At 45.7% G+C, this 25,267-nt stretch overlaps 1 protein-coding gene across 1 annotated transcript in view; it reads left to right on the top strand.

Annotated features, from left to right (window-relative positions):
- Positions 1-25,267, top strand: part of CFAP47 (cilia and flagella associated protein 47) — a 1,083,264-nt gene that overhangs the window by 107,715 nt on the left and 950,282 nt on the right. The window contains 3 exon segments of the mRNA XM_030202357.1: positions 4,631-4,875; positions 12,178-12,308; positions 16,936-17,058. Coding sequence (XP_030058217.1) covers positions 4,631-4,875; positions 12,178-12,308; positions 16,936-17,058 — 499 coding nt within the window.

Raw genomic sequence — 25,267 nt, forward strand, 5'->3', positions numbered from 1 at the left:
TTTGCACATCAAACCAATACCACAAATCACCTGCCTTTTCACAGCACAGAGGGAACCCTATAAGGAGCTGGGTTGGCAGCTTCTCCCAACTCTCAGCACCACGCCCGCCCAGTGTGGCCTCCTCCACTGCCTTCAAGTGCTGGGCAGGGCAACCTTTGAATTCTCCCACTCCATGGTAGCTGGCTCCTCTCTCTTAGGCAGCTCTAGTGGCAGGTGTCGCGCACCTCACCTACTCGCGGTCCTGACTGCCCTCCGGTCCCGCCTCTGTGTGAGGGAGCGTTGGCCCTGCTGGTTGGGCCGGTGCCCCGACGCTGCTATTTTCCCCGTGCTCACAGTCACGTCCGGCCTGACGACGCTGGCGTGGTGCCCCGGACCTCGGGACTTGCCATCTCTGCTGTTTTGGAGCGCCGGCCATCTTGGCAGCACCGGCGCTCCTGGATCGGCGCTCCTCTTCTGGGTGCGGGGCCCGGGAACTCGGGCCACGCTTCCTACACCCGGATTGGCTCCTGCATCTGAGTTTCGCCTCCTCTGATTGGCTGGCCAATCGGGATTCCCTCTTGCCAGCTGAATCCTTTCTTCTTGTCTCTGCCAGCTGAGTCTTATCCCTCGGGAAGGTGGGGGCTATTTAAGGAGCAAGCCTTTCCCTCAAACTTTGCTTCGGCTTCTACCTTTGTAGATCTGCCTGTTCGTGTGAGTGACTTGTCTGCTACTACTTACTGCTTGACCTGATCTGACCTCTGCTTGGAACCTGACCACCCTCTGCCTGCTGCCTGACCTGACTTTTGCTTAGAACCCGACTACTCTCTGCCGGCTGCCTGACCTGACCTCTGCTTGGAACCTGATTCCTCTCTGCTTGCTGCCGGACCTGACCTCTGCTTGGAACCTGACTCCTCTCTGCTTGTTGCCTGACCTGACCTCTGCTTGGAACCCAACTACTCTCTGCTGGCTGCTTGACCCGATTACTACTCTGTCGCAATCCTCCGCTTGCTGCTGACCCAACTGTGGCTTCTGCTGGAGTCCAGCCTTCTCTTGCCTGCTGTCTGCGGCCGTCTGATCCCCGAGGTGTCCGTAAGTCCTGCGGGCCGCCTGCACCTGGGGGCTCAACCCTCAGGGAATGGTGGTCCTCCCAGGTGAAGCCTTGGGGGTTGCTTGGCTGCCCGACTGGGCGCAGGCTAAAAGACTTCATCGCTGTGCTCCCTCTGGGCACAAGGGCTCACGATCGTGACAGCAGGCTACTTCCTTCCTCCACATACTCCATGGAATCTCTCTCTCCATTCATCTCCCCTCTCTCCTGGTGACTGAGAGCCTCCAGGAAATCTGCTCTCCCCTTCTCACAGCTGGGGGGAATTATATACTGATGGCGAAGCCATGGAAACTGAGCTTCATCCTTCCCTCTCCCTCTAGTGGGGAAGGGAGTAACAGGCTCACCCTGCCTTGAGCCATTGATCCCCCTGCTGGGGCTGGGAATCCATTCCATTTTTTTTAGGACTACTCTCTTCTCTCATTCTTGAAGGACTTCTGGGACCCGTAGTTCTGGGCTCAACTGCTTCACTGGGGAATCTCTGGGGCTTGCCTTGTCACAGGTGTGAAATGTCAACGGTTATTTTCTTACAAGGCTCTTTTTGTCTGGGCTATTTTGTCAGGGCTGTTATGACTGGGTGCCCTCAAAAAAGATATAGCACTGAGCAGGACAGGGCCCTGCTATTTTGGAAATGACGATGCCTGAGACATGAGCGAGTGGTTATCACTCTTGCCCCATCAAGAGGTACCAGGTTGCAGGGTTGGGGACCTGGATGAGGGTCAGGTGGGGTGATACTAGACATCAGGGACTTTGTTTTAAAATTCTTGGCGGTGAAGGAGAGAGAAGGGTGCTAGTAGACACAGGGGAAACAGTTTGGGTGGGTGGGAAGGAGAGGGCTGGTCATGTCATGGAGGGGGGTGCCAAGGGAATTTTGTTTTTTTTAATATTGTGGCAGGGGTGGGAGGGAACAGGGTCTGTTGATTTTGGAGGATGGGAGTTGGCTGCAGTGGGGCAGAAGGGAAGGAGATGGGGCTGATGCTGACTGTGGGGGCTCTACGCCAGTCTCAGACCTGGCAGTAGATTTCTGGCATTGAGCCCTCATTTAGCATGCATTTTAATATGCTTTGTGCTGATGTCTACCGTGGCAGTGCAGAATCCTTCTTTTCAAATTCACATCCAATGCTCTTCTCATCCTTGAAAAAGTAACATTTCTTTCAGAAAGCCCAAGAGCATTCCTGGCCTGTGCTGCCCATCTCGGGCAAACCCAACACAACCAAACACCCCCATCCCGACCATCTCTATGGGTTCAACACCGACAAGTTGTCAGGAAGACAACACCCACCGCTCATATAGAAATCCCTGCTATCAAACATATAAACGACAAGTGACCGTACTCACTTGCAAATGCACAGTACAGACTTCCCTCTCTGTCCCGCCCTCGCGTCAAGACGTCATGACGTCAGAGGGTGGAACAGAGAGGGAAACGGAGTCGAATTGTCGGACGCCGCCGCTGCTGCCTGGAAAGGAACATCGCACGAAACAACCTCCACCCTCCGCCCCATCCCCGCCGCCGCTCCTGCCCCCCTCTGTATCGGGCCCCCTGCACTGACCTGTCAGCGCCTCTCACCTCCGTGTGGAAGCGATCTGCTGCCGCCTGTAGCGCTTTCACACGGAGGTGAGAGGCGCTGTCAGGTCAGTGCAGGGGGCCCGGCACGGAGGCGGAAGGGAGCGGCGGCGATGAGGGTAGCTGGACATGGGGGGAGGGCAGGGGGGAGAGGTCATGGTTGCTGGACTTGGGGTGAGAGCAGGGTACAGAGGAGGGTTGCTGGACATGGGGGGAGGGGGGTAGGCCAAGGGAAAGAGGAGGGTCGCTGGATATGGGGGGAGGCTCGGTGGACGGGGTGAGGCCAGGGGAGAGAGGAGGGCTGCAATACTCGCCCGTTTTTACGGGCTTAACGGCTAGTTTGTAATGAAAGTGAGCCAAGTATAGAGCAATCAAGCCATTGTGACATCACTGATGAGGTTGGCTCTTATGACATTACAGTATCAGCTCTGATTAGCAGAGACTGAAACTCTTCACTCTTGTGGGCCAATGCTCAGAGCTCCGGCGCTGTAGGGAACAGCGCTGAAAAAAAATTTCCCAATGCTCAACACTAATAGCATGCAAATTATAGGTGCACTTTTAGCCTTGAGCATTGGGAAGTTAAGTAGTAGGAGCATGCCTGCTGCTGGACATGGTGACAGTGCTAGTATTGCCAGGCAAATATTTAAAAAGATGGAACTTTTAGGCTAAATTTAGGACCAATACACAGAGGTGTGAAAAATCATCCTGTCTGGGAATTACAAAAAAAAAAGTGTGTACAGGTTGATGCACGAGAAATCTCTCTTCAGAAATCCTAATGTCAGCTCCGAGCTAGCGTTAGGTGTTTCAGCAGTAAGGGCAGGGTTTGGTTTGTTCGCTGTTTCTGAGAATTGGGAAGGAATAACGAAGGGATCTCATTTGCATAGGATTGCCTACGTTTTAATGCTACTGCAGGTTATCTTTGCCGCGCAGATTGTCCCTAACGCCAGCCCTATTCTGGCGCTAATCGGCTCTAGCGCAGGCTTTAGGTTCTGAGCATTGGCTCATAAGGGGGAAGTTATCAAAGTGGGTAACTATAAAGAGATGTTATTTTACCACTAACACTTGTTCTTTTAGCAAAGACCTATTTATGCAGCCATACCTATTTACTAATAAGTAGGGTTAGCAGTAAAATAACACCTCTTAACAGTAGCCCACATTGATAACTTTTCCCCTTTAGTCCTTGGTTTCTTCTGCTGCACAAAAGTGAAGTTCAGCCATCACCAGGGAGAGAAAGTGAAGGCACCAGATTCTTACAAGTGTCTTTGCCAGGCTGCTCTTTGGTTAGCACTTCACATTCCCTCTTCCTTAATGTTTTAGCTTCTGCCAGTGGCAATACAGCGTATAGGACTAGATTCTATGTGTCACGCCTAAATAAATCGGTGCCGAAATAAAATACGCCTAAGTGTATTCTATAAAGTATGCCTTAATTTAGGCGTACTTTATAGAATAAGCCTAAATTTCCACGTGGTTTATAGAATACGCTGAGCACCAGTCCATGAGGCTAAATTTAATCGCGGGCAGTTATGCCAAGTAAAACTTGGTGTAAATCCCATTGCCTAAATTAGGCGTGGACCGGGTGTATTCTATAACAATGCACATAGATTTTAGAAATGCCCATGACCTGCCCTTCCACGCCCATGGCCACGCTCCTTTTCAACAATGCGACTTAGAATTTATGTGCATCATGTTATAGAATACGCTTAGACAGTTGTGTGCGTAAATTCTAATTAATGCCAGTTAGTGTTAATAATAGCTTGTTGAGTGACATCAGTGCTGATTGGCTTGTTAACTAATTAAGTTGCACACGCAAATCCAGAATACGACTGAATTTGCCCATGCAATTTAAGTCGCACTGTACAGAATTCAGCGAATAATGTTCCACTTTATTGATATGTTTTCTGCATTGAAAGTTCGTTATTGAGCACTGTAACTCAACAATCAAATGAAATGTGAAACTAATGAAAAGGATGCCATTTATCTTACAGGTCAATTAATTATACTGTTAACACAAGACATACCGGGCATGTGATGGTCACTTCAACAGTAGTTCCTGTTGCTCTGGATCTGTCCACGGAGGAGCTGATTCTAAAACCCATCCCTGGCTTATTGATAGAATCAGGATTTAGAACAACACTCACCCTGTACAATCGGAGAAATCATCCTGCTGATTTCTGCTGGAAACCCAAAATTAGAGATAAAGGAATAGCATTTTCTATACGCCCAGCCAGAGGTATTTAAGTTCCAGCTATTTAAGGAAAACAAGCATATATTTGAAAAATAGGAAGCTTGCACTGATCTGGTTGTAAACACTGTGCACTACGATGATTGTTATTGTGGACTGTTAGTATACTGTAACAGCCCTGGTATGCCATGACACCATTTGCAACAGTCATGTCACAGTAACCTCTTTAACATCTGCAAATACTGCTACTTTCCATTCTCTGCAGACTGTTTCCTTTGTCTATTTTATTTTGAAATAATATTTATATCCCACAATGTTCCAAAACACATTGTAATGTGGCTTACAAAACTAACAACCAGAACATTGATACATAGTGGCTTACAGAGTGAAGAGTTGGTCATTAAGAACCATATGATTGTAATGGTATAACAAGAGTGTTCTAAGTAGGATCATCCCAGAAGAGTTCAGATCAGTGTATCCTGAAAGACTGGAACCTAGAGTATCTGCCAATCGTAGGGTTGGAATGACTGCCAGAGGAGCTGTGCATAATACAGCTTGTGGCTATAGAACTCTGGTCTTGTTCACCCTTCATGCCCCTTTTCTGTTGCTGCATGCACCCGGTGGCCAGTGGAATTGTTAACCTCTTCTACCACCAAGATATCTGGCCGTGCCACCTATTTGCACTGACAGGGTTGTCAGACTGCTATGTGGGAAAGTTGTAAACCAATCAGGTTTTCAGGACATCCATTTAAGTGCACGTTGGATAGGTGCATGCTCTGTTTAACTGCATGCCATACTTCGGTCCCGTTTTTGACGCCATCAGTTTCTATGGGGACAACTTCGGTTTAGCGCACCACTGATAAGTGCAAGATTCATACCTGTATATAATATGTAAGCCGCATTAAAACCTGCTATGAGTGGGAAAGCGCGGGTACAAATGTAAAAAAAAAATATGCATGGTTTAAGACCACTCCTCTGCAGGAAAGACTCCGCATAAGCGCACGCACGGAATATGTAAGCTGATTGGCACATGACAAAGGGGTGATAAATTTGAAATCTCATTGGTTAACTGCCACAGGCAGAATAAGTGGAAGAAAGTTGTTAGAGTGTACACTGGGGTCGTCGTCGTCGTCATTGCGCAACTGTAAGACTTGAACACTGGCTGAACGAATAGAGGTTCTTAAAAAATTAGAAAACAAACAGTCAAGCATCTATTGCTAAAGAATATGGTGTCAATCCCAGTCAAATTTCATGTATCTTGAAGCAGAAAGATCAGCTTCTGGAAGACTGGGAAAACAATACAGGAAACGTAAACAGGCAGGAAAAGCTGAGGATGTAGAAGATGCTCTTCTTTGGTGGTTTTCTCAAGTCAGGAGCAGTTTCCTGTCAGTGGTCCACTGCTTATGGAGAAAGCTAATCAGCTAGCTGTAAGTCTTGGACTAACTGAATTTAAAGCCACTGTTGGATGGTTGGAAAGATGGAAGCAGAGGAACAGCATGGTGAAAAAACAAGACACTGATGAATTTGGTACTGAAAATTGGGTTGTGTTCAGTTTTTCCTACCATCTTGAACGAGTTTGCACCTCGTGACATTTTCAATGCTGACGAAAACGGTCTCTACTGGGCGAGCGATTCCTGATGGAACACTTGCATTCAAACAAGCCAAAATACAGGAAGTAAAACATCGAAGGACCGACTGATGATCCTCCTTTGCTACAATATGGATGGGAGTGAGAAGTTGGAACCACTCGTCATTGGAAAGAGCAAACAGCCCCGTTGCTTCATGAATGTTAAGCTACTTCCTGTGTCAATACGAGGCTAATGCAAATTCATGGATGACTGGGGAAATTTGGAAGCAGTGGCTAAAGAAGTTAGACACTAGAATGCGGGCACAAAAACGGTCAGATTTTGATGCTTTGTGATAATTGTGCTGCACACAGTGATGATGTCAAGCTGTCTAACATCAAGGTGGTCTTCCTGCCACCAAACACTACCTCTCTGATCCAACCCTATGGAACAGGGCATAATAGCTAATTTCAAACAACATTATCGGGCTCTTGTGCTACGTCGTCTGATGAGTGTTATGGATGACCAGACTGGCAAGGATAAACGTGTTGTTTGAACTGGCTCGTAATCTATCACTGTTGGATTCCCTACATATGCAGAAAGAAGCATGGAATCATGTTACAACAGGCAAACGTGAACTGCTACAAGTGGGCAAGCTTTGTTAAGGATGTGGAGAGGGACGAAACAGATGCAGCTGTTGCAAACGCGTCAGATGAACAGGCTATTGACATCTCAGCCGGTGTTACTGAAGAGGAATTTCATCACTATGTAGCTGTTGATTACAATCTACAAACAGCTGACGACAGCACTATGTCGAGAGATGCGCCTACACGCAGGCAAAGGCTGATGATGAAACAGATGATGAAATGAGCAGTGAGGCACATGCTGACGAAATTCAACAACCTCCTGTCACTTTTGCAAGAGCGCTGGAGAGTCTCAACACTGTGCGGGCCTATCTGGAGGCCACTGGATGTCAGTGCTATGACAGTTTTTACGTAGTCTATGGAACTCATAGGTACAAGAGTGTACAGAGGACTATGACTGATTACTTCAAGTAAGCCTAACGTCAGTTAACGGAGACTATATACTGTACGTATAATAAACAGTACTGTACATATGTTTTTCAGATGTCAAGCTTCTTTGGGTCACAACGGTTAAGTACACGCTCTGATTAATTGCATGTATTTCTTTGATCCCAGACCCTTGCACTTAAGTGGATTGCACTATACTTGTGCATAAAATCTATTTGTATGCACTGCCTTCAATGGATGCAGACTTATCTGATGCATATTCATTAGGGATAACCTGCAAATCAGACTGTATTGCATCCCAGCCAGTCTGTCTGTCTTATGCTGCTTCAGGATAGTACACAATTGGGCTCATTTTCGAAAGAGAATGGTGCCCATCTTTGACACAAATCGGGAGATGGGAGTCCTTCTCCCAGGGTCACCCAAATTGGCATAATCAAAAGCCGATTTTGGGTGCCCTCAACTGCTTTCCGTCGCGGGGATGACCAGATGTTCCCGGGGGCGTGTCGGAAGCATAGCGAAGGCGGGACTTGGGCGTGCTAAATACGTGGGCATCCTCTGCCAATAATGTAAAAGGAAGGCATCCCTGACGAGCACTTGGCCGACTTTACTTGGTCCATTTTTTCTTGCAACCAAGCCTCAAAAAGGTGCCCGAACTGACCAAAATGACCCACCGGAGGGAATCGGGGATGACCTCCCCTTACTCCTCCAGTGGTCACTAAGCCCCTCCCACCCTAAAAGAAAATAAAATATTTTTGGCCTGCCTCTATGCTAGCCTCAAATGTCATACCCAGCTCCCTGACAGCAGTATGCAGGTCCCTGGAGCAGTTTTAGTGGGTACTGCAGTGCACTTCAGCAGGCGGACCCAGGCCCCCACCCCACCGTTTTCCACTTGTAGTGGTAAATGCGAGCCCTTCCAAACTACTACTACTACTACTACTTAACATTTCTAGAGCGCTACTAGGGTTACGCAGCGCTTGTACAATTTAACAAGAGAGACAGTCCCTGCTAATAGACAAGTGAACGGTCGGTCAGATAGGGGGGGCAGTCAAATTGGGGCAGTTCATGGGATTCACTGAACGGTAAGGGTTAGGTGCCGAATGCAGCATTGAAGAGGTGGGCTTTAAGCAAAGACCTTGAAGACGGGCAGGGAGGGGCTTGGCGTAAGGGCTCAGGAAGGTTGTTCCAAGCATAGGGTGAGGTGAGGCAGAATGAGCGGAGCCTGGAGTTGCCGGTGGTGGAGAAGGGTACTGAGAGGAGGGATTTATCCTGTGAACGGAGGTTACGGGCGGGAACGTAAGGGGAGATGAGGGTAGAAAGATAGTGAGGGGCAGCAGACTGAGTGCATTTGTAGGTAAGAAGGAGAAGCTTGAATTGAATGCGGTATCTGATCGGAAGCCAGTGAAGTGACCTGAGGAGAGGGGTGATATGAGTATATCGGTTCTGGGCGGAATATGAGACGTGCAGCAGAGTTCTGAACAGATTGAAGGGGGGATAGATGGCTAAGTGGGAGGCCGGTGAGGAGTAGTTGCAGTAGTCCAGGCGAGAGGTAATGAGAGCGTGGACGAGAGTTCGGGTGGTGTGTTCAAAAAGAGGAAAGGGCGAATTTTGCTGAGTGTTAAAGAGGAAGAAGCGACAGGTCCTTGGCTATCTGCTGGATATGCTCAGAGAAAGAGAGAGAGGAGTCAAAGATGACTCCGAGGTTGCGGGCAGATGACACGGGGAGGATGAGGGTGTTATCAACTGAGATAGAAAGTGGAGGAAGAGGAGAAGTTGGGTTTTGGTGGCAATGGTGGGCATCAGCTAGGCCACATTTTACACTACTGCGGATAAAGGTGTGATTTTTTTTAAGGGACAGTAAATGGCCATGCGGGTAACTTAAAATAGTGCCTCTGTATAAGTCTCTGTGCGACCTCATTTACTACTACTACTACTACAAACCCACCCAGAACCCATCTAGGGTGCCCCCCTTCACCCCTTAGGGCTATGGTAGTGTTGTACAGTTGTGGGAGTGGGTTTTGGGGGGCTCAGCACCCAAGGTAAGGGAGCTGTGTTTCCTGGGAGTATTTTATGAAGTCCACTGCAGTGCCCCCTAGGTGCCCGGTTGGTGTTTCTGGCATGTGAGGGGGACCAGTGCACTACGAATGCTGGGCTCCTCCCACGACCAAATGGCTTGGATTTGGTAATTTCTGAGATGGGCATCCTCGATTTCCATTATCCCCGACAGTATTATTGAAACAAAAGATGGCCGCCATCTTGTTTTCGGTAATACAGGTTTCCCCGCCCTTTCGCTGGGACGTCCTGCAAGGACATCCTCAGGAAAACTTTGGCACCCTGTTCGATTATGCCCCTCAATGTCTTCATGGTGCTTCTGAGCTCTTTAGTGCTGTTTTAATAAAAATAACTTTTATTTTACAAATAGTAGAAAAAGCTATAACTGGAAGACTTGGGTTGAAATCCCACAGTGGGCTTCTTGTAGCCTTGGGCAAGTCATTTAAACCCTCTGTTGCACTGAGATGACATAAGTACATAAGTATTGCCATACTGGGAAAGACCAAAGGTCCATCAAGCCCAGCATCCTGTTTCCAACAGTGGCCATCCAGGTCACAAATACCTGGGAAGATCCCAAAAATGTACAAAACATTCTATACTGCTTATCCCAGAAATAGTGGATTTTCCCCAAGTCCATTAGTAATGGTCTATGGACTTTTCCTTAGGAAGCCATCCAAACCTTTTTTAAACTCCACTAAGCTAACCACCTTTACCACATTCTCTGGCAATGAATTCCAGAGTTTAATTACACGTTGCGTGAAGAAAACTTTTCTCCGATTTGTTTAAAATTTACTACATTGTAGCTTCATCGCATGCCCCCTAGTCCTAGTATTTTTGGAAAGCGTAAACAGACGCTTCACATCTGCTCATTCAGCTGCACTCATTATTTATAGACCTCTATCATATCTCCTCTCAGCCGCCTTTTTCTCCAAGCTGAAGAGCCCTAGCCGCTTTAGTCTTTCCTCATAGGGAAGTCCGTCCCTTTCCCTTTACATTTTTGTCGCCCTTCTCTGCACCTTTTCTAATTCCACTATATCTTTTTGAGATGGCGGGGACCAGAATTGAACACAATATTTGAGGTGCGGTTGCACCATAGAGCGTAAGAAAGGTGTTATAGACGTCCTCATTTTGTTTTCCATTCTTTCCTATAATACCTTACATTCTATTTGCATTCTTTCCGCAGCAGCACACTGAGCAGAAGGTTTCAACGTATCATCAACGACAACACCTAGATCCCTTTCTTGGTCCGTGACTCCTAACATGGAACCTTGCATGACGTAGCTATAATTTGGGTTCCTCTTTCCCACTTGCATCACTTTGCACTTTGCTCACATTAAACATCATCTGCCATTTAGAGAACGCCCATACTCCCGTCTTGTAAGGTCCTCTTGTAATTTTTCACAATCCTCCGCGATTTAACGCTTTGAATAGCTTTGTGTCATCAGCAAATTTAGTTACCTAACTAGTTACTCTCCCATCTCTAGGTCATTTATAATATGTTAAAAAAGCAGCGGTCCCAGCACAGACCCCTGGGAACCGCACTAACTACCCTTCTCCATTGATAATACTGACCATTTAACCCTACTCTCTGTTTCTTTTAACCAGTTTTTAATCCACAATAGAACACTACCTCCTATCCCATGACTCTCCAATTTCCTCTGGAGTCTTTCATGAGGTACTTTGTCAAATGTCTTCTGAAAATCCAGATACACAATATGAACCGGCTCACCTTTATCCACATGTTTGTTTACTCCTTCAAAGAATTGAAGTAAATTGGTCAGGCAAGATTTCCCCACACTAAAGCCATGCTGACTTGGTCTCAGTAATCCATGAACAGGAAAAATTTGCCAGTACTGTTGGCCTCCCCCCCCCCCCCCCTTTTTAAACTAGGAAAGACTAAGGAGGCTAGGGCTTTTCAGCTTGGAGAAGAGATGGCTGAGGGGAGACATGATAGAGGTATATAAAATAATGAGGTGAGTGGAACAGGTGGATGTGAAGCGTCTGTTCATGCTTTCCAAAAATACTAGGACTAGGGGGCATGTGATGAAACTGCAGTGTAGTAAATTTAAAACAAATAGGAGAAAAGTTTTCTTCACCCAACACATAATTAAACTCTGGAATTCGTTGCCGGAGAACGTAGTGAAGGCGGTTAGCTTGGCAGAGTTTAAAAAGGGGTTGGACGGTTTCCTTAAGGACGAGTCCATAGACCGCTACTAAATGGACTTGGGAAAAATCCACAATTTCGGGAATAACTTGTATAAAATGTTTGCATGTTTGGGTAGCTTGCCAGGTGCCATTGGCCTGGATTGGCCGCTGTCGGGGACAGGATGCTGGGCTCGATGGACCTTTGGTCTTTTCCAGTATGGCATTACTTATGTACTTATGCTGTGAAAATTGTCACACTTGTGGCAGAGCCCTCGTTTGCAGCTTGATGCTTGTGTGCAGAGGGAACTACCATACCATACCATACTACTACTACTACTTAACATTTCTAAAGCGCTACCAGGGTTACGCAGCGCTGTACAATTTAACAAAGAAGGACAGTCCCTGCTCAAAGGAGCTTACAATCTAAAGAACAAAAAGTGCAGTCAAACCATATCACACCATACAAACTGTGCTAAACGTATCAATGTTGGATAAGTCGTGTTTTCTATTGTAACAGCATAGTGCTGTGCCATTTATGTTTCCTGTAATCTTTCTGCCAGGAACTGTGGAAGAATTCAGTGACCTGGACTGTGAAGTGGTGTGGCATCCCGGATTCTCCTCTCCTGAGGAAGGGGAGTTCAGTCTGTTTGTGCAGGGTGGCAGCACTCTGAAGCTGAACTGCATTGCGCAGGTAATCCTACAACTTACTAGCTTGATTGTTTTTCCATTTTGTTTTTTTCTCCTTAATCCCAGGAGCAAATATTTTTCTGATAAAATGTGTTAAAAGAAAAAAAACTCAAAAACTTGGCAGATGAAATTTGTTGTGGACAAATGCAAAGTGATGCACATTGGGAAGAACAATACGAATCATAGTTACCTGATCCTAGGGTCCACCTGAAATCTTCTGCCCAGTGTGTGGCAGCGGCCAAAAAGGAAACAGGACGCTAGGAATTATTAGGAAAAAGATGATAAATAAGACCAAGAATATTATATGCCTGTGTTTCGCTCCATGGTACGACCTCACCTTTAGTATTGCTTTAAGTTCTGGTCGCCGTATCTTAAAAAAACATATAGCAGAATTAGAAAAAGTTCAAAAAAAGTGGGACCAAAATGATAAAGGGGATGGAACTCCCAAGAGATTAAGACTGTCAGCTTGGAAAAGAGACAGCTGAAGGAAGATATAATTGAGGTTTACAAAATCTGAGTGGTGTAGAACGGGTAGAAATGAATTGATTTTTCACTCTTTCAAAGTACAAAGACCAGGGGACACTCAATGAAATTACATGGAAATACTTTTACACAAAATAGGAGGAAATATTTTTCACTCAACAAATATTTAAGCTTTGGAACTCGTAGCCAGAGGATGTGGTGACAGCAGTTAGCGTATGTGGGTTTTAAAAAGGTCTGGACAAGTTCCTGGAGGAAAAGTCATAGTCCGTTATTGAGACGTACATGGGGGAAGCCAGTGCTTGCCTTGGGATTGGTAGCATGGAGTGTTGCCACATTGGGGTTTTACCATGTACTTGTGACCTGGATTGGCCACTGTTGGAAACAGGATAATGGGCTAGATGGACATTGGTCTAACTTAGTATGGCTGTTCTTATATTCTCCACATTTGGTAAAATAATAGAATGTTAGGAATTATTAGGAAAGGAATGGAAAACAAAAATGAGAATTTTACAATGGCTTTGTATTGCTCCATGGTGCAACAACACTTTAAATATTGTGGTGCTGTTTTCATCACCACATCTCCAACAAGATGTGAAGGGACATTTTTGATATGACATTTTAAGTTGGACTTCAGATGACTTTGTGGAGAGAATACTTCAAAAAAGAATGCGGTGAAGTCTATATTTTCAGTTTGAAATTGCCAGGGATGTGCATAGGGGAAAACTTTTCTAATCCTTGAGGTCCATTTTTTGTTTTTATCTTTCATTTTCAGGGCCTTTTTTGGGGGTTTGTTTCACATATTCATGTTAATAAAATATTTTAATGCATGCAAATGAACTTTATGCGAATTAATTCATAGGATAACGTGTATGAAATCAGTTTTGCGCCACACTACATTTTTTAAGGCACACAGATGAAGGCCATACCCTACAAAGTCCACATGGTTACTTACTGTATGTCCTGACTGATGAGTGTGAGCCCTTGGGTCCCCCAGGAGAGTGTAAGGAATGCCTCAATGTTCCCCCAAAGGACAGCCGAGCACCCCGAGACTTCACCCGCTGGCGACCACCGTTCACCAGGGGTTGAGGCCCCCAGCTGCAGGTGGCCAACGGGACTTCCGGAACCGCAGGGGTGGATGGACTGACCTGACACCAGGGACTAGCTCCCAACCCCAGCAGGGGAGAGGAGCAGGCAAGGTGAGCAGCGTAGTCCAGGGACAGGCAGGAGGTCAAGGCAGGCGGCGAGTAGAGTAGTCCAGGGACAGGCAGGAGGTCAAGGCAGGCTGTGAGCAGAATAGTCCAGGGACAGGCAGGAGGTCAAGGCAGGCGGCGAGTAGAGTAGTCCAGGGACAGGCAGGAGGTCAAGGCAGGCTGCGAGCAGAATAGTCCAGGGACAGGCAGGAGGTCAAGGCAGGCGGCGAGTAGAGTAGTCCAGGGACAGGCAGGAGGTCAAGGCAGGCTGCGAGCAGAATAGTCCAGGGACAGGCAGGAGGTCAAAACAGGCGACAAGCAAAGTAGTCCAGGAATCACCACTAGGCTGGAGCCTCACGAAACAGAAGCCAAAGCAATATGCCCTGCAGGAGGCTATGCCTTAAATACTACCAGTTGATCAGCAAGCGAGCCTCAGCTGACAGGGGTGGAGACTTTCGGATATTTCCCTCGAGGAACCTTTTGGAGTGGTTCAAGGCCTGGTCTTCAGGCGGAGCCTTGGTTCCAACCACCCAATCAGGGTCCTCCAGGGCGGGGTCTTGGTTCCCGCGTTCACTAGGCGGAAGAGACGCTGGCTCCAGGTTCCCGGCGCCATCTTCCCTGCCGGAGCAAGCGTGGATTCCATAGCCGCGATGGAGAACTGGAAGTCACAGTAGGCTGGTCTTCGGCCGCAGTCTCGGCGGCGGCCGGCCCTCGCTCTTGGCCGGTATCGCCTCGAGACCGGAATGGCCGGCCATCAGGGCGAGGAGCAGCGCGATCGCCCGGCGATGGGGTCAAGGCCGCCATGGCCGCGGGCCGGCCTCTAGGTGAGCACAGACGGAGTTAGCGAGGAATGTGACACTGTACACGTGCTTTTTGTGCAATTAGAAGGCTGCTGGAAAAGGAAGCATATAGGTTTTCTGTGGGTAAATAGGTGAACAGTAGATTAGATTGCTCGGCCCAGTGTGTGGCAAATAGAATATTAGGAATTAAGAAGGGAGTGGAGAATATTTATATGCATATATGTATAAATTATTGTGTTTACATAGATTTATAAACAGGTTTTTCCTGTGGAGCAGAAAAGGGCCTTTATGGAAGTACAAAGAAACACCTAGGGCTATTCAAATGTGGGATAGTCGAGTCCATTTAGACCATGTTTTATTTGGCATAAATCCCGACACCTGTATTAGGCACAGAGTGGGTGTATTCTATAATATATGCATAGGTTTTAGAATCCCACATTCCACCAGCCTATAACCGCACCCCGTTTTCAACTATGCGCTGGAATTTACGCACACCACATTACAGAATACGCTTAGCAGTTGTGCGTGTAAATCATAATGCCAATTAGTGCTGCTAATTGCTTGTTAACATCTAATTATTACCGACTAGCTAGTGAACCAATTAAGTTATAGAATATGCTTCGATTTTCTGCATGGAAACTAGGCGCGATATATAGAATTTGAGAGTTAAGGGCTAAATATCAGCACTTAAGTGGCCAAATGCTGACTCTGACCCTGCAACAACCCCCAGCATAGCTGGCTTTGAGTTAGGTACAGACCGTGAATTTCAGCAGCATTTAGGGGTCCTTTTACTAAGGTGCACTGAAAATGGCCTGTGGTAGTTGTAGGCACAGGTTTTCGATGAGCACAAATCCATTTTCAGTTCACCTGTAAAATGCCTTTTTAAAAATTTTGACCTGAAAATTCACATGCGTCAAAATGAAAAGTGACGCGTGTCCACTTTGGGTCTGAGACCTTAGTGCCACCCATAGACTTAGCGGTGAGGTCTCATGCGTTAACTGGGCAGTAGTGGTCTACACTCATCAGATGCCTTTTACCGCCCGGTAGCGCTGCACGCCAGAAAATAAAAATTATTTTCTGGCGTACGTAGGGGACGCGCGTCAAAAATGAAATTACCACCCAGGCCATGCGATAACCAGTTAGTAACTTGGAATTGGCGCATGTTGGGCACGCGTAGGCGCTTACACGGCTTAGTAAAAGGGTCCCATAGCCAATTAAGTGCCACTGAGAATTAGCAGCTAGCCCTGACCAAGCTGTTTAGCCAGTCAGCAGCAAGATAAATCTCTTTGAATATTGGCTGGGTAAATATTACTAACTAGTTTATAGAATTGTTTCTTTTGTGCGCTGTTTTCAATAGAAATCAAACAAATAAAACATGGAAAAGAAAATAAGATGATACCTTTTTTATTGGACATAACTTAATACATTTCTTGATTAGCTTTCGAAGGTTGCCCTTCTTCGTCAGATCGGAAATAAGCAAATGTGCTAGCTGACAGTGTATATAAGTGAAAACGTTCAAGCATTACTATGACAGTCTGACAGGTGGGAGGATGGGGGTGGGTAGGAGGTATGGAAGGGGGCATCAAAGCATATCATTGATATTCTAACAGGATAGTTGTGGATAGGTGAGAGGAGGGTGATCAACAGAGAAATACAGCTTTATGGTTTATAATGGGCTAGGAACCCCAGATCCTTGTTAAGTCCTTTCTGTTGGGTGTTAAAATATTCAATCATTCTGACTTCAAAGGTCTTACGTTCTTGTATAGTTTTAAAGTTACCTTTCAGGATTCTCACTGTGAAGTCACTGGTACAGTGTCCTGGTCCTGTATAATGTTGACCAACAGGCGTGGGAATCCTACTGGCACCAGTATTGTTCATGTGATGTCTATGTAAATTGAATCTTGTCTTAAGCATCTGGCCTGTTTCTCCAATATAGCATCCTTCGTTACATTTTTTACACTGAATGATATATACCACATTGGAAGATGAGCAAGTGAAAGATTCCTTTATGTTGAATATCTTTCCTTTGTGGATGACTGTGGGGTCCTGTGAAATGTTTTGGCATAGTTTGCAACTGTGGGCTGTTTTGAAATTGCCCCCTTATTGGCATATTTGACAATTAATGTTGCCTTTTGTTCTTGTTTTTTTTTTTCTGTAGCTTGGTACCATCAGTGTCCAGTTCACAGAAGAGAAGATCTTATTCAGTCAAACTCCTCTTGGTATAACCACATGGAAGCCAGCCTTTCTTCAAAACAAAGGAAATAATCATGCTTATTTTCAGGTGATCACAAGATCTTTTCAAAATGATTCGTTTGTAGTCTTATTAACTACTAGTAAAAAAGCCCTGTTTCTGATGCAAATGAAACGGGGGCTAGCAAGGTTTTCTTATTTGTGCATGTGGGAGTGTGTGTGTCCCTGCCCTCTGCACTCTCTCCCTTCCCCTCTGCTCTCTGTCCCCTCCCCCCTCGGAGTCCAGTCCTTCAGTGTTAAGTTTCCTGCTCTGCTGTGTTTGTGTTACAGAGATAGTGAGGGCTTCTGCCCTCCCTCCCCTCCCCCCTCTGAGTCATTCACTGTTACAGAGAGAGCGATTTGATTTTGTGCTTTGCTGTGTTTTCCTTCACTGTTTGTGTTACAGAGAGAGCGAGGGTGGGGCAGACACTCATGGGGAAACCGGATATCTCTCCCCCTTCACACTTCCGGCTGGAGGCTTCATTTAGAATGTTGGTGGTGCCTTTTATATATAGAGCTATACAGAATTATCATATGTCATTGAGGACATTACACCTTCATACTGAGGGACTATCCCCTAATACTCATAACTTTTTAAAAGTCTGTATCTCTCTAAATCACTCAAGTGTACAACCAAGCACAGCTTTAATTTCTTCCACGCTTAGTTTCTGTATCTCTGAGCAGCCCAGGACTTGGCTGTCTTCCTGTTCTATTTCCTGATTGCTTGCAGCCAGTCAGCTAGGCCTGTGTGAGTCCTCCAACCCATTCATCCTCTTTTAGTCAGTCAGACAAGTGTGAGTGAGTTATCTGACCCAACTCTTGCCACAAAGGCAAGGGGGTCAAGCTTGCGCTCAGTTTGTTCTCTCTCCCATCTCCTTGCTTTTATTCTTTATGCTGGCTGTGACCAATTGAATTTTCAGTCCATTGGCTTGCCTAAAGGGTGGGGAACAGAGCAGGGCTTGTTGCTCAAATTTGATCTCAGTTCCTCTTGCTTCTAGTTATAAGAGACAGAAAAGAGGGAACAGTCGTAGCCTGTGTTTTGAGTGTAACAAAAAACATATAGTTGGATGAATCTGTCAGGGGAAGGTGCTTATGGGGTTTAAACCAGCTACAGTAAGGAGATAAAAGGGCCAGAGCTGTAGGGAAGTGGCAAGTCAAGCAAACAGAGCCGGGGGCCCAGACAAGATGAACTGGAACTGCAAAGGATAGGTGAAAAAGAATTTCTGGGAACAAAGAGAGAGTTCCCAACGACTAGATGGCTACCCAAGTCCTCTCTTGAGATTAGCCCCCTGCTATATCTGCAAAGTGCTTGGTCCTCACTCATCTTACAGGTTTTCATTGATGAGCAGAAAGCTTTTCTGAGCATGTGTGGGAATAACTATGCAACCACTGCCTTGAAAGTCCCACAAAAACCACAGTGAGGAACGTCTTGTTGTCGTAAACGCCACATCTGGTGTCGTCATGATTGGCACAAAAATAATTGCAACACATAATGGACTGTAGACAACATGGCTGACAGCCAGCATAGAAAACACACGTAAAACAAAACAAGTGCATATTTTGTAGCACTGAACTGGAAATGCTTGTTGCTGTGTGTAACACAGAAAGATAGAAAATGACTGCAGAAAAACACCATATGGCCTATCCAGTCTGCTTGTCTGAAGCAACAGCCCAGATTCTCATGGTTTCCAATATCATCTTTATGCTGATGACACCCAGCTTTATCTCTCCACACCAGACATCACTGCGGAAACCCAGGCCAAAGTATCGGCCTGCTTATCCAACATTGCTGCCTGGATGTCCAGCCGCCACCTGAAACTGAACATGGCCAAGACCGAGCTTATTGTCTTCCCACCCAAACCCACTTTTCCTCTCCCTCCACTCTCTATCTCAGTAGATAACACCCTCATCGTCCCCGTCTCATCTGCCCGCAACCTTGGAGTCATCTTCGACTCCTCCCTCTCCTTCTCTGCGCATATCCAGCAGACAGCCAAGACCTGTCGCTTCTTCCTCTACAACATTAGCAAAATTTGCCCTTTCCTCTCTGAGCACACCACCCGAACTCTCATCCACTCTCTCATTACCTCTCGTCTTGACTATTGCAACCTACTCCTCACTGGCCTCCCACTTTGCCATCTATCCCCCCTTCAGTCCGTTCAGAACTCTGCTGCACGTCTTATCTTCCGCCTGGACCGATATACTCACACCACCCCTCTCCTCAAATCACTTCACTGGCTTCCGATCAGGTACCGCATACAGTTCAAGCTTCTCCTACTAACCTACAAATGCACTCGATCTGCAGCCCCTCCCTACCTCTCTACCCTCATCTCCCCTTACGTTCCTACCCGTAACCTCCGCTCTCAAGACAAAGCCCTCCTTTCAGTACCCTTCTCCACCACCGCCAACTCCAGGCTCCGTCCTTTCTGCCTCGCCTCACCCCATGCTTGGAATAAACCCCCTGAGCCCATTCGCTAGGCCCCCTCCCTGCCCATCTTCAAATCCTTGCTCAAAGCCCACCTCTTCAATGTCACCTTTGGCACCTAACCACTACACCTCTATTCAAGAAATCTAGACTGCCCCAACTTGACATTTCGTCCTTTAGATTGTAAGATCCTTTGAGCAGGGACTGTCCTTTGTTGTTAAACTGTACAGCGCTGCGTAACCCTAGTAGCGCTCTAGAAATGTTAAGTAGTAGTAGTAGTAGTAATTCTATAATCCTTTCTTTTCCCTAAGACATCATTGGTGCTTGTCTCATGCTTTCTTTAATTTTGGTGTTATCTTTCTCTTCTCCACCTCCACTGGGATGCTGTTCCAAGCATCCACTGCCTTAATGTGTTAGTATCAGAAGGCTTGCGTGCAGAAAGACCATGTATTAGCTACTGAAACTGGGTAACCATTATTGTTCTAGGAAAACACTGGGATCTTGATCCTGGCAGAACTGTAGAGAATGAAGAAGTTGTGAGTGCATGAGACATTCCCATTCCCATTGATTAAAAGTTTGAAGCAAGAAAATCAGACACAGTGATCTAACCTAATTTAATTCTTGCTTTTCTATACCACCTTTTCCCAATGAATTGGACCCAAAGTGGGTAACAAGTGAAAAGGTTATCCCATAATTGAACAGCTTTGTAGGAAAACAACTTTTCTAAGAAACTTTCCCTTTGAAGGAAGCAAAAATCACATTACAATTTTGTTCCAACTTTTTAGTTGAACTGTCATTATAGAAACAAATTAAAGAAAGATACTCATCAAGAATCATACTGCTTAAAAATTAAAAAACAAAACAATTCCCATTGCAGGAGCACACTGGAATTCAACAAAAGGGGTACAACACAATCAAACTTCAAAAATGAGTCTTGCAGCTATGTTCTGGGTAAATTGTAATTTTTTTAACACAGCATCAATGATTCCTCTATAATGGCAGTTACAGTAATTGAGCTGTGCTGAAATTGTAGCCTGGACCAAAAGTGCAAAGTGATTTTCATAGAAAAAAGGACGAACAGATCTTGTTCCATTTAAAAAAATGTCTTAACTACATTATTTACTAGTGGTTCAAAAGTGAATAAAGAATCTAACGCATAGCACATAAGCACTGCCACGCTGGGAAAAGACCAAAGGTCCATCAAGCCCAGCACTCTGTCTCCGACAGCGGCCAATCCAGGCCCCAAGAACCTGGCAAAAAACCCCAAATTTAATAACGATCAATGGACTTTTCCTTCAGAAATCTGTCCAGACCCCTTTAAACTCAGCAAGGCCAGCTGCCGTCAGTACCTGCTCCGGCAATGAGTTCCAGAGTCTAACTACGCGCTGAGTAAAGAAAAACTTTCTCCGATTTGTTTTAAACCTACCACATTCTAATTTCATCTTGTGTCCCCTGGTTCTATTATTGTTTGAAAACGTAAACAAACGCTTCACATCTGTCCGCTCTATCCCGCTCATTATTTTGTAAACCTCATCTTATCACCTCTCAGCCGCCTTCTCTCCAGGGTAAAAGTCCTAGCCGTCTTAACCTCTCCTCATAGGGTAGTCGTCCCATCCCTTTTATCATTTTTGTCGCCCTTCTCTGCACCTTCTCCAATTCCTTTATATCTTTTTTGAGATGAGGCGACCAGAACTGAACACAATACTCCAGGTGCGGTCGCACCATGGAGCGATATAACGGCATTATAACATCCTCATGCTTGTTTTCCATCCCTTTTCTAATAATACTCAACATTCTGTTCGCTCTTAGCCGCCGCAGCACATTGAGCTGAAGATTTCAACGTCCTATCCACGATGACTCCCAGATCCCTTTCTCGGTCCATAACTCCTAATGCGGAACCTTGCATAACATAGCTGTAATTCGGGTTCCTCCTGTAGAATCTATTACAAGTGTTTCAGTGTTATTAAAGCAATAGTTAAGGGAAAGAAAGGCCCTAGCCCCCCAAATTTTGTTTTAACAGGATTCAACTTAAGTAAATTACGATTAGACCAGCATTCAACTTTGTTAATACAGTTCAGCAGCCTCTTATATGATGGATCCGTATCAGAAGATAGTTCAAGCAGAATAAAAATATCACCTGCATAAGAGCACAGGAACTCGTCCCAGTCTAATTTCACAGAGGTCAATGAGCTCATAAAGATGTTCAAAAACTTGGTGACGGGGCGATTCCTGAGGAACCCCACAATCTGGAGTCCAAAAATGAGATAAAATACCTTCAACTTTGACAAAGTAAGATTGATTTTTTTTTTTTAGAAACATTATAACCACTGAATTACAGAAGAACAAAAGAATGGTATATTTAATCTATTTTTGAGCCCCTTGTATAAGATCATACGGAAATTTGGATATAGTCTATTGTGATGCAGATGTCCAGCTAGTGATCTCACTTAGGGGCTCTTTTACTAAGCTGCAGTAGAAAGTGACCTGCAGTAGTCTGGATGCGTGTTTTTGGCACTCACTGGACCATTTTTACCACAGCTGGGAAAAAGGGCCATGCACTAAAATTAAAATTAGCACGCGTCTATTTACTGGCTGAGCCCTTGACGTTTTCAGGATATCCACAATGAATATGCATAAGATAGATTTGCATATCAAGGAGCAGTGGATTTAGGAATCACTGCCCAAACCCATGCAGATTCGATTCAATTCAATTCTTGTATACCACTAATATCCTCTTTCCAGGGTTCAGTGCGGTTTACATTCTAGGTGAGACGAAAGCAGATAGTGTTAGTGTGAGGTATGAGAATATTGGAGTTAATGCATGAGACTAAAAACATGAAACAAAAGGATAATGAATGATACAAGGAAGTAAAATCACGATGGATTATTATGAAGCAGCCTTGGGAAGAGAAAGATTTTTAGCCTCTTCCTGAAGTTGAGGTAGCTGTTTTCTGTTTTGATGGGAATAGGTAAAAGTTCCATATTTTGACTCTAAGCACAGGGAATAGAGAGCTGAAAATCTTCTGATTTCAAATTGTCTTTTGAAATGGTGAGGCAAGCATCAGTTGTTTTTTTCAATCTGTTAGACTGGACCAAATGTAGCGAAGCAGTCTTTAGTCAACAGTTCAGAGGTGAAGCCCTGTAGGATTTGGAAAATTAAACAAGTAGCTTTGAACCTGAGTCTTTCTGCAATGGGAAGCCAGTACAGTTTGTTTAGATGAGTTGACACACTAGTATATCTATTCAATCTGTATATTAGTCTTGCAGATATATTCTGTATGATTTACAGTTTTTTTTTCTATTGATAACGTTACAGTAATCCAAGTGAGGTAGGACTAACATTTGGATTAGTAGTGCGAAGGCTTTTGGGTCGAATAATGGTCTGACTAGACGTAGCTGTCTCATTTTGAATAGTGTTTTCTTCCATAGCTGATTAATATGGGAAGAGAAGGTGAGTGAAGAATCAAGCAAGACCCCTAATACTCCGGTTTTAGATTCAACTGTAAAGCTTTTACCATTGGACAAAGATACTGATGATGGGACCTCAGCTCCATGATTTCGGAACCATAGGACTTTGCTTTTTTGCACATTCAGTTTCAGTTTATTGGTCAGAGCCCAGGTGCTAACAGCAGTCATACCGTTTGCTACAGACTGAGTTGGAGCTTTGTTTGATGCTGTTACTGGTAAGCGAAGCAGGATGTTACCTGTGTAGGATAATAGTATTCATTTAGTCCTAGGTGTATTGAGGCAAGGGATGACATGAAGAGATTGAACAGGATCTTTGCATAAGACAAAATCAATAACAGATTCCTTTCAACTGACCTCAATGAGTACTCTGATAGCAAACTTCATAGTCTTGAAAGGCCCATTGATTTTATTTGGAAATGTTAATATTCATGTGCAATCCCCTTCCTTGCATTTGGAAAATATTTTTTTACCCTGCTGCAAGATTGTAGGTTCTTATTCATTTCCCTTGCTCCGACCCATCTCATTGGTCAGAGCTTGGACCTGGTGGCTGTTAAAGCAATCCGCACTTCTGAAGTAGCTTTCTACTGTAGTCCTGCTTCCTGATCTAACCATTGCCTTCTCCAGATGCATTTTTTCTTTTCTTCACCTGCTTTGCATCTCTTCCTTCATGTGCTTGGTATTGCTACCTGCACAGGTTAGCTAAAGAACACTTTTCAGCTTCATTCTTGTCTGTGTCACAGCTTCGCCGTGGCTCCTGTCCCAACCCCAACAGCTTAGCGAGGCAGCCTGTGGACGACATCCTCCTGGTACGCACCGCAGCCTGCCAGATATAGGGCTAGCGGCGGGATGTCGGGGGGGGGGGGGGCGGTGTGGAGCATCTGGACATCATCACAGGGCTCAGTGCTTTTAAGGGAGCCCAGTCCCACCTCGAGTGCCTTCACAACTGTCACCTGTCTTGCCAAGTTCCTATTTTGCCGCTGGTTCCTGTCTTGCCAAGCTTCAGCCTTGTCTCCTACTTCCTGCTGTATCAATGCCAAGCTCTTGTCTTGCCTCTTCTTCTTTGCCTTCGGAATTGACCTGTTTACCATGGTCAGGAATTCTGCTACGGTCCCAGGGCTCACCTCCCAAGATCACAACAGCCTGTTTCAGATGAATTCCCAGGTGCATTTTTAGAGACTAAACTACTTTTTTTTTCATCACGCATGCATTCTGTTCAGGAGGAATTAGCTCCTATTTAAAGGACCAGTTTAAACCTGACCACACACAAACCTTGGTTTTCAAATGAACTTCGGCTTCGTAACAGATCATTGAGACAAGCAGAGAGACAGTAATGGCAACTTAAATCCTTGGCCTGCCTTCAATACTGCAAAATTCTTTGACACAATTATAGGACCCTACTTAAGCACACCAAAAGATCTTCTATTTCAAAATCAATTGTGCCAGCTGTTTAAGATAGTTAACCAACTTAGCTTCACTAAACCTGCTTGTAACCAACCCTGGATTTTACACCTGATGACTCTGCAGAGTTTATACTCAATAAAGGTTCTTCCCTATGTGATCTACACATATTTCTCCCCTGCCTGTTTCCCTTCCAAATTATGCTGTTTTAGAATTAGCGTTCAGCGCGCTCCAGCGTTGCACCTCACTCCTGCCACCCTAAGGGCCCTTTGCTCTTTAAATTCCAATCTCCTGGAAGTTCCTTCTTTCAGGGTGTTCACATTTGGTTATACGTGATCCAGAGTCTTCAGTTGCATGGCCTCATACTTTGGAACCAATTACCATATACCTGCTGTGCAGATCTTCTCTTATAAAAGTAAAGATGGCCGCCAGTAACGGACTGTAACCGACGGCTCCGAGCATCCGCGGGGTTAACTTTGCATGTCAGCACAGTGGTTGGGCTCGCTTTTGCTGGCCCTGGGCCTCTTTTTGAACACCACGAAACCTTGACCCCGATCTTTTGCTCACCCACGCATGGACCACTTGTTTTCATTGTTTTCTGCAGCTCAACCGCCGGTCCTCCGCGGCCTGCCTCGTCGTGTGGCAGTGGGCGGTGGTTGTTCTCTTCACTGCGGGGCCTGTGTTCATCTGCACTGTTCCCGCCCCGTTGCTTTCGCTTAGCTGAGCGGCTCTTCTCTCCTTCTTCTTCCTATGAGTCGGGGCACTGATGGGGGCGCTTGAAAGGAGGAGCGTTTGGCGTGTGCCTGCTCTTTTGCTGTTGAGCAGCTCCGCCTTCCTTGTATTGACTCGGCCGGGTCGCCGGCTTCCCTCGCATCAGCTGTTCAATGGGAGCGGTATGGTTGCTGTGGGGAAATGGCAGCCTTCGCTCCGGTCAGCATGGGCGGTATCGTTGCTGGGCCCGATGGCATCCTGG

This window comes from Microcaecilia unicolor, chromosome 4 (assembly GCF_901765095.1).
Source record: "Microcaecilia unicolor chromosome 4, aMicUni1.1, whole genome shotgun sequence".
In the NCBI taxonomy this organism is placed as follows: domain Eukaryota; kingdom Metazoa; phylum Chordata; class Amphibia; order Gymnophiona; family Siphonopidae; genus Microcaecilia; species Microcaecilia unicolor.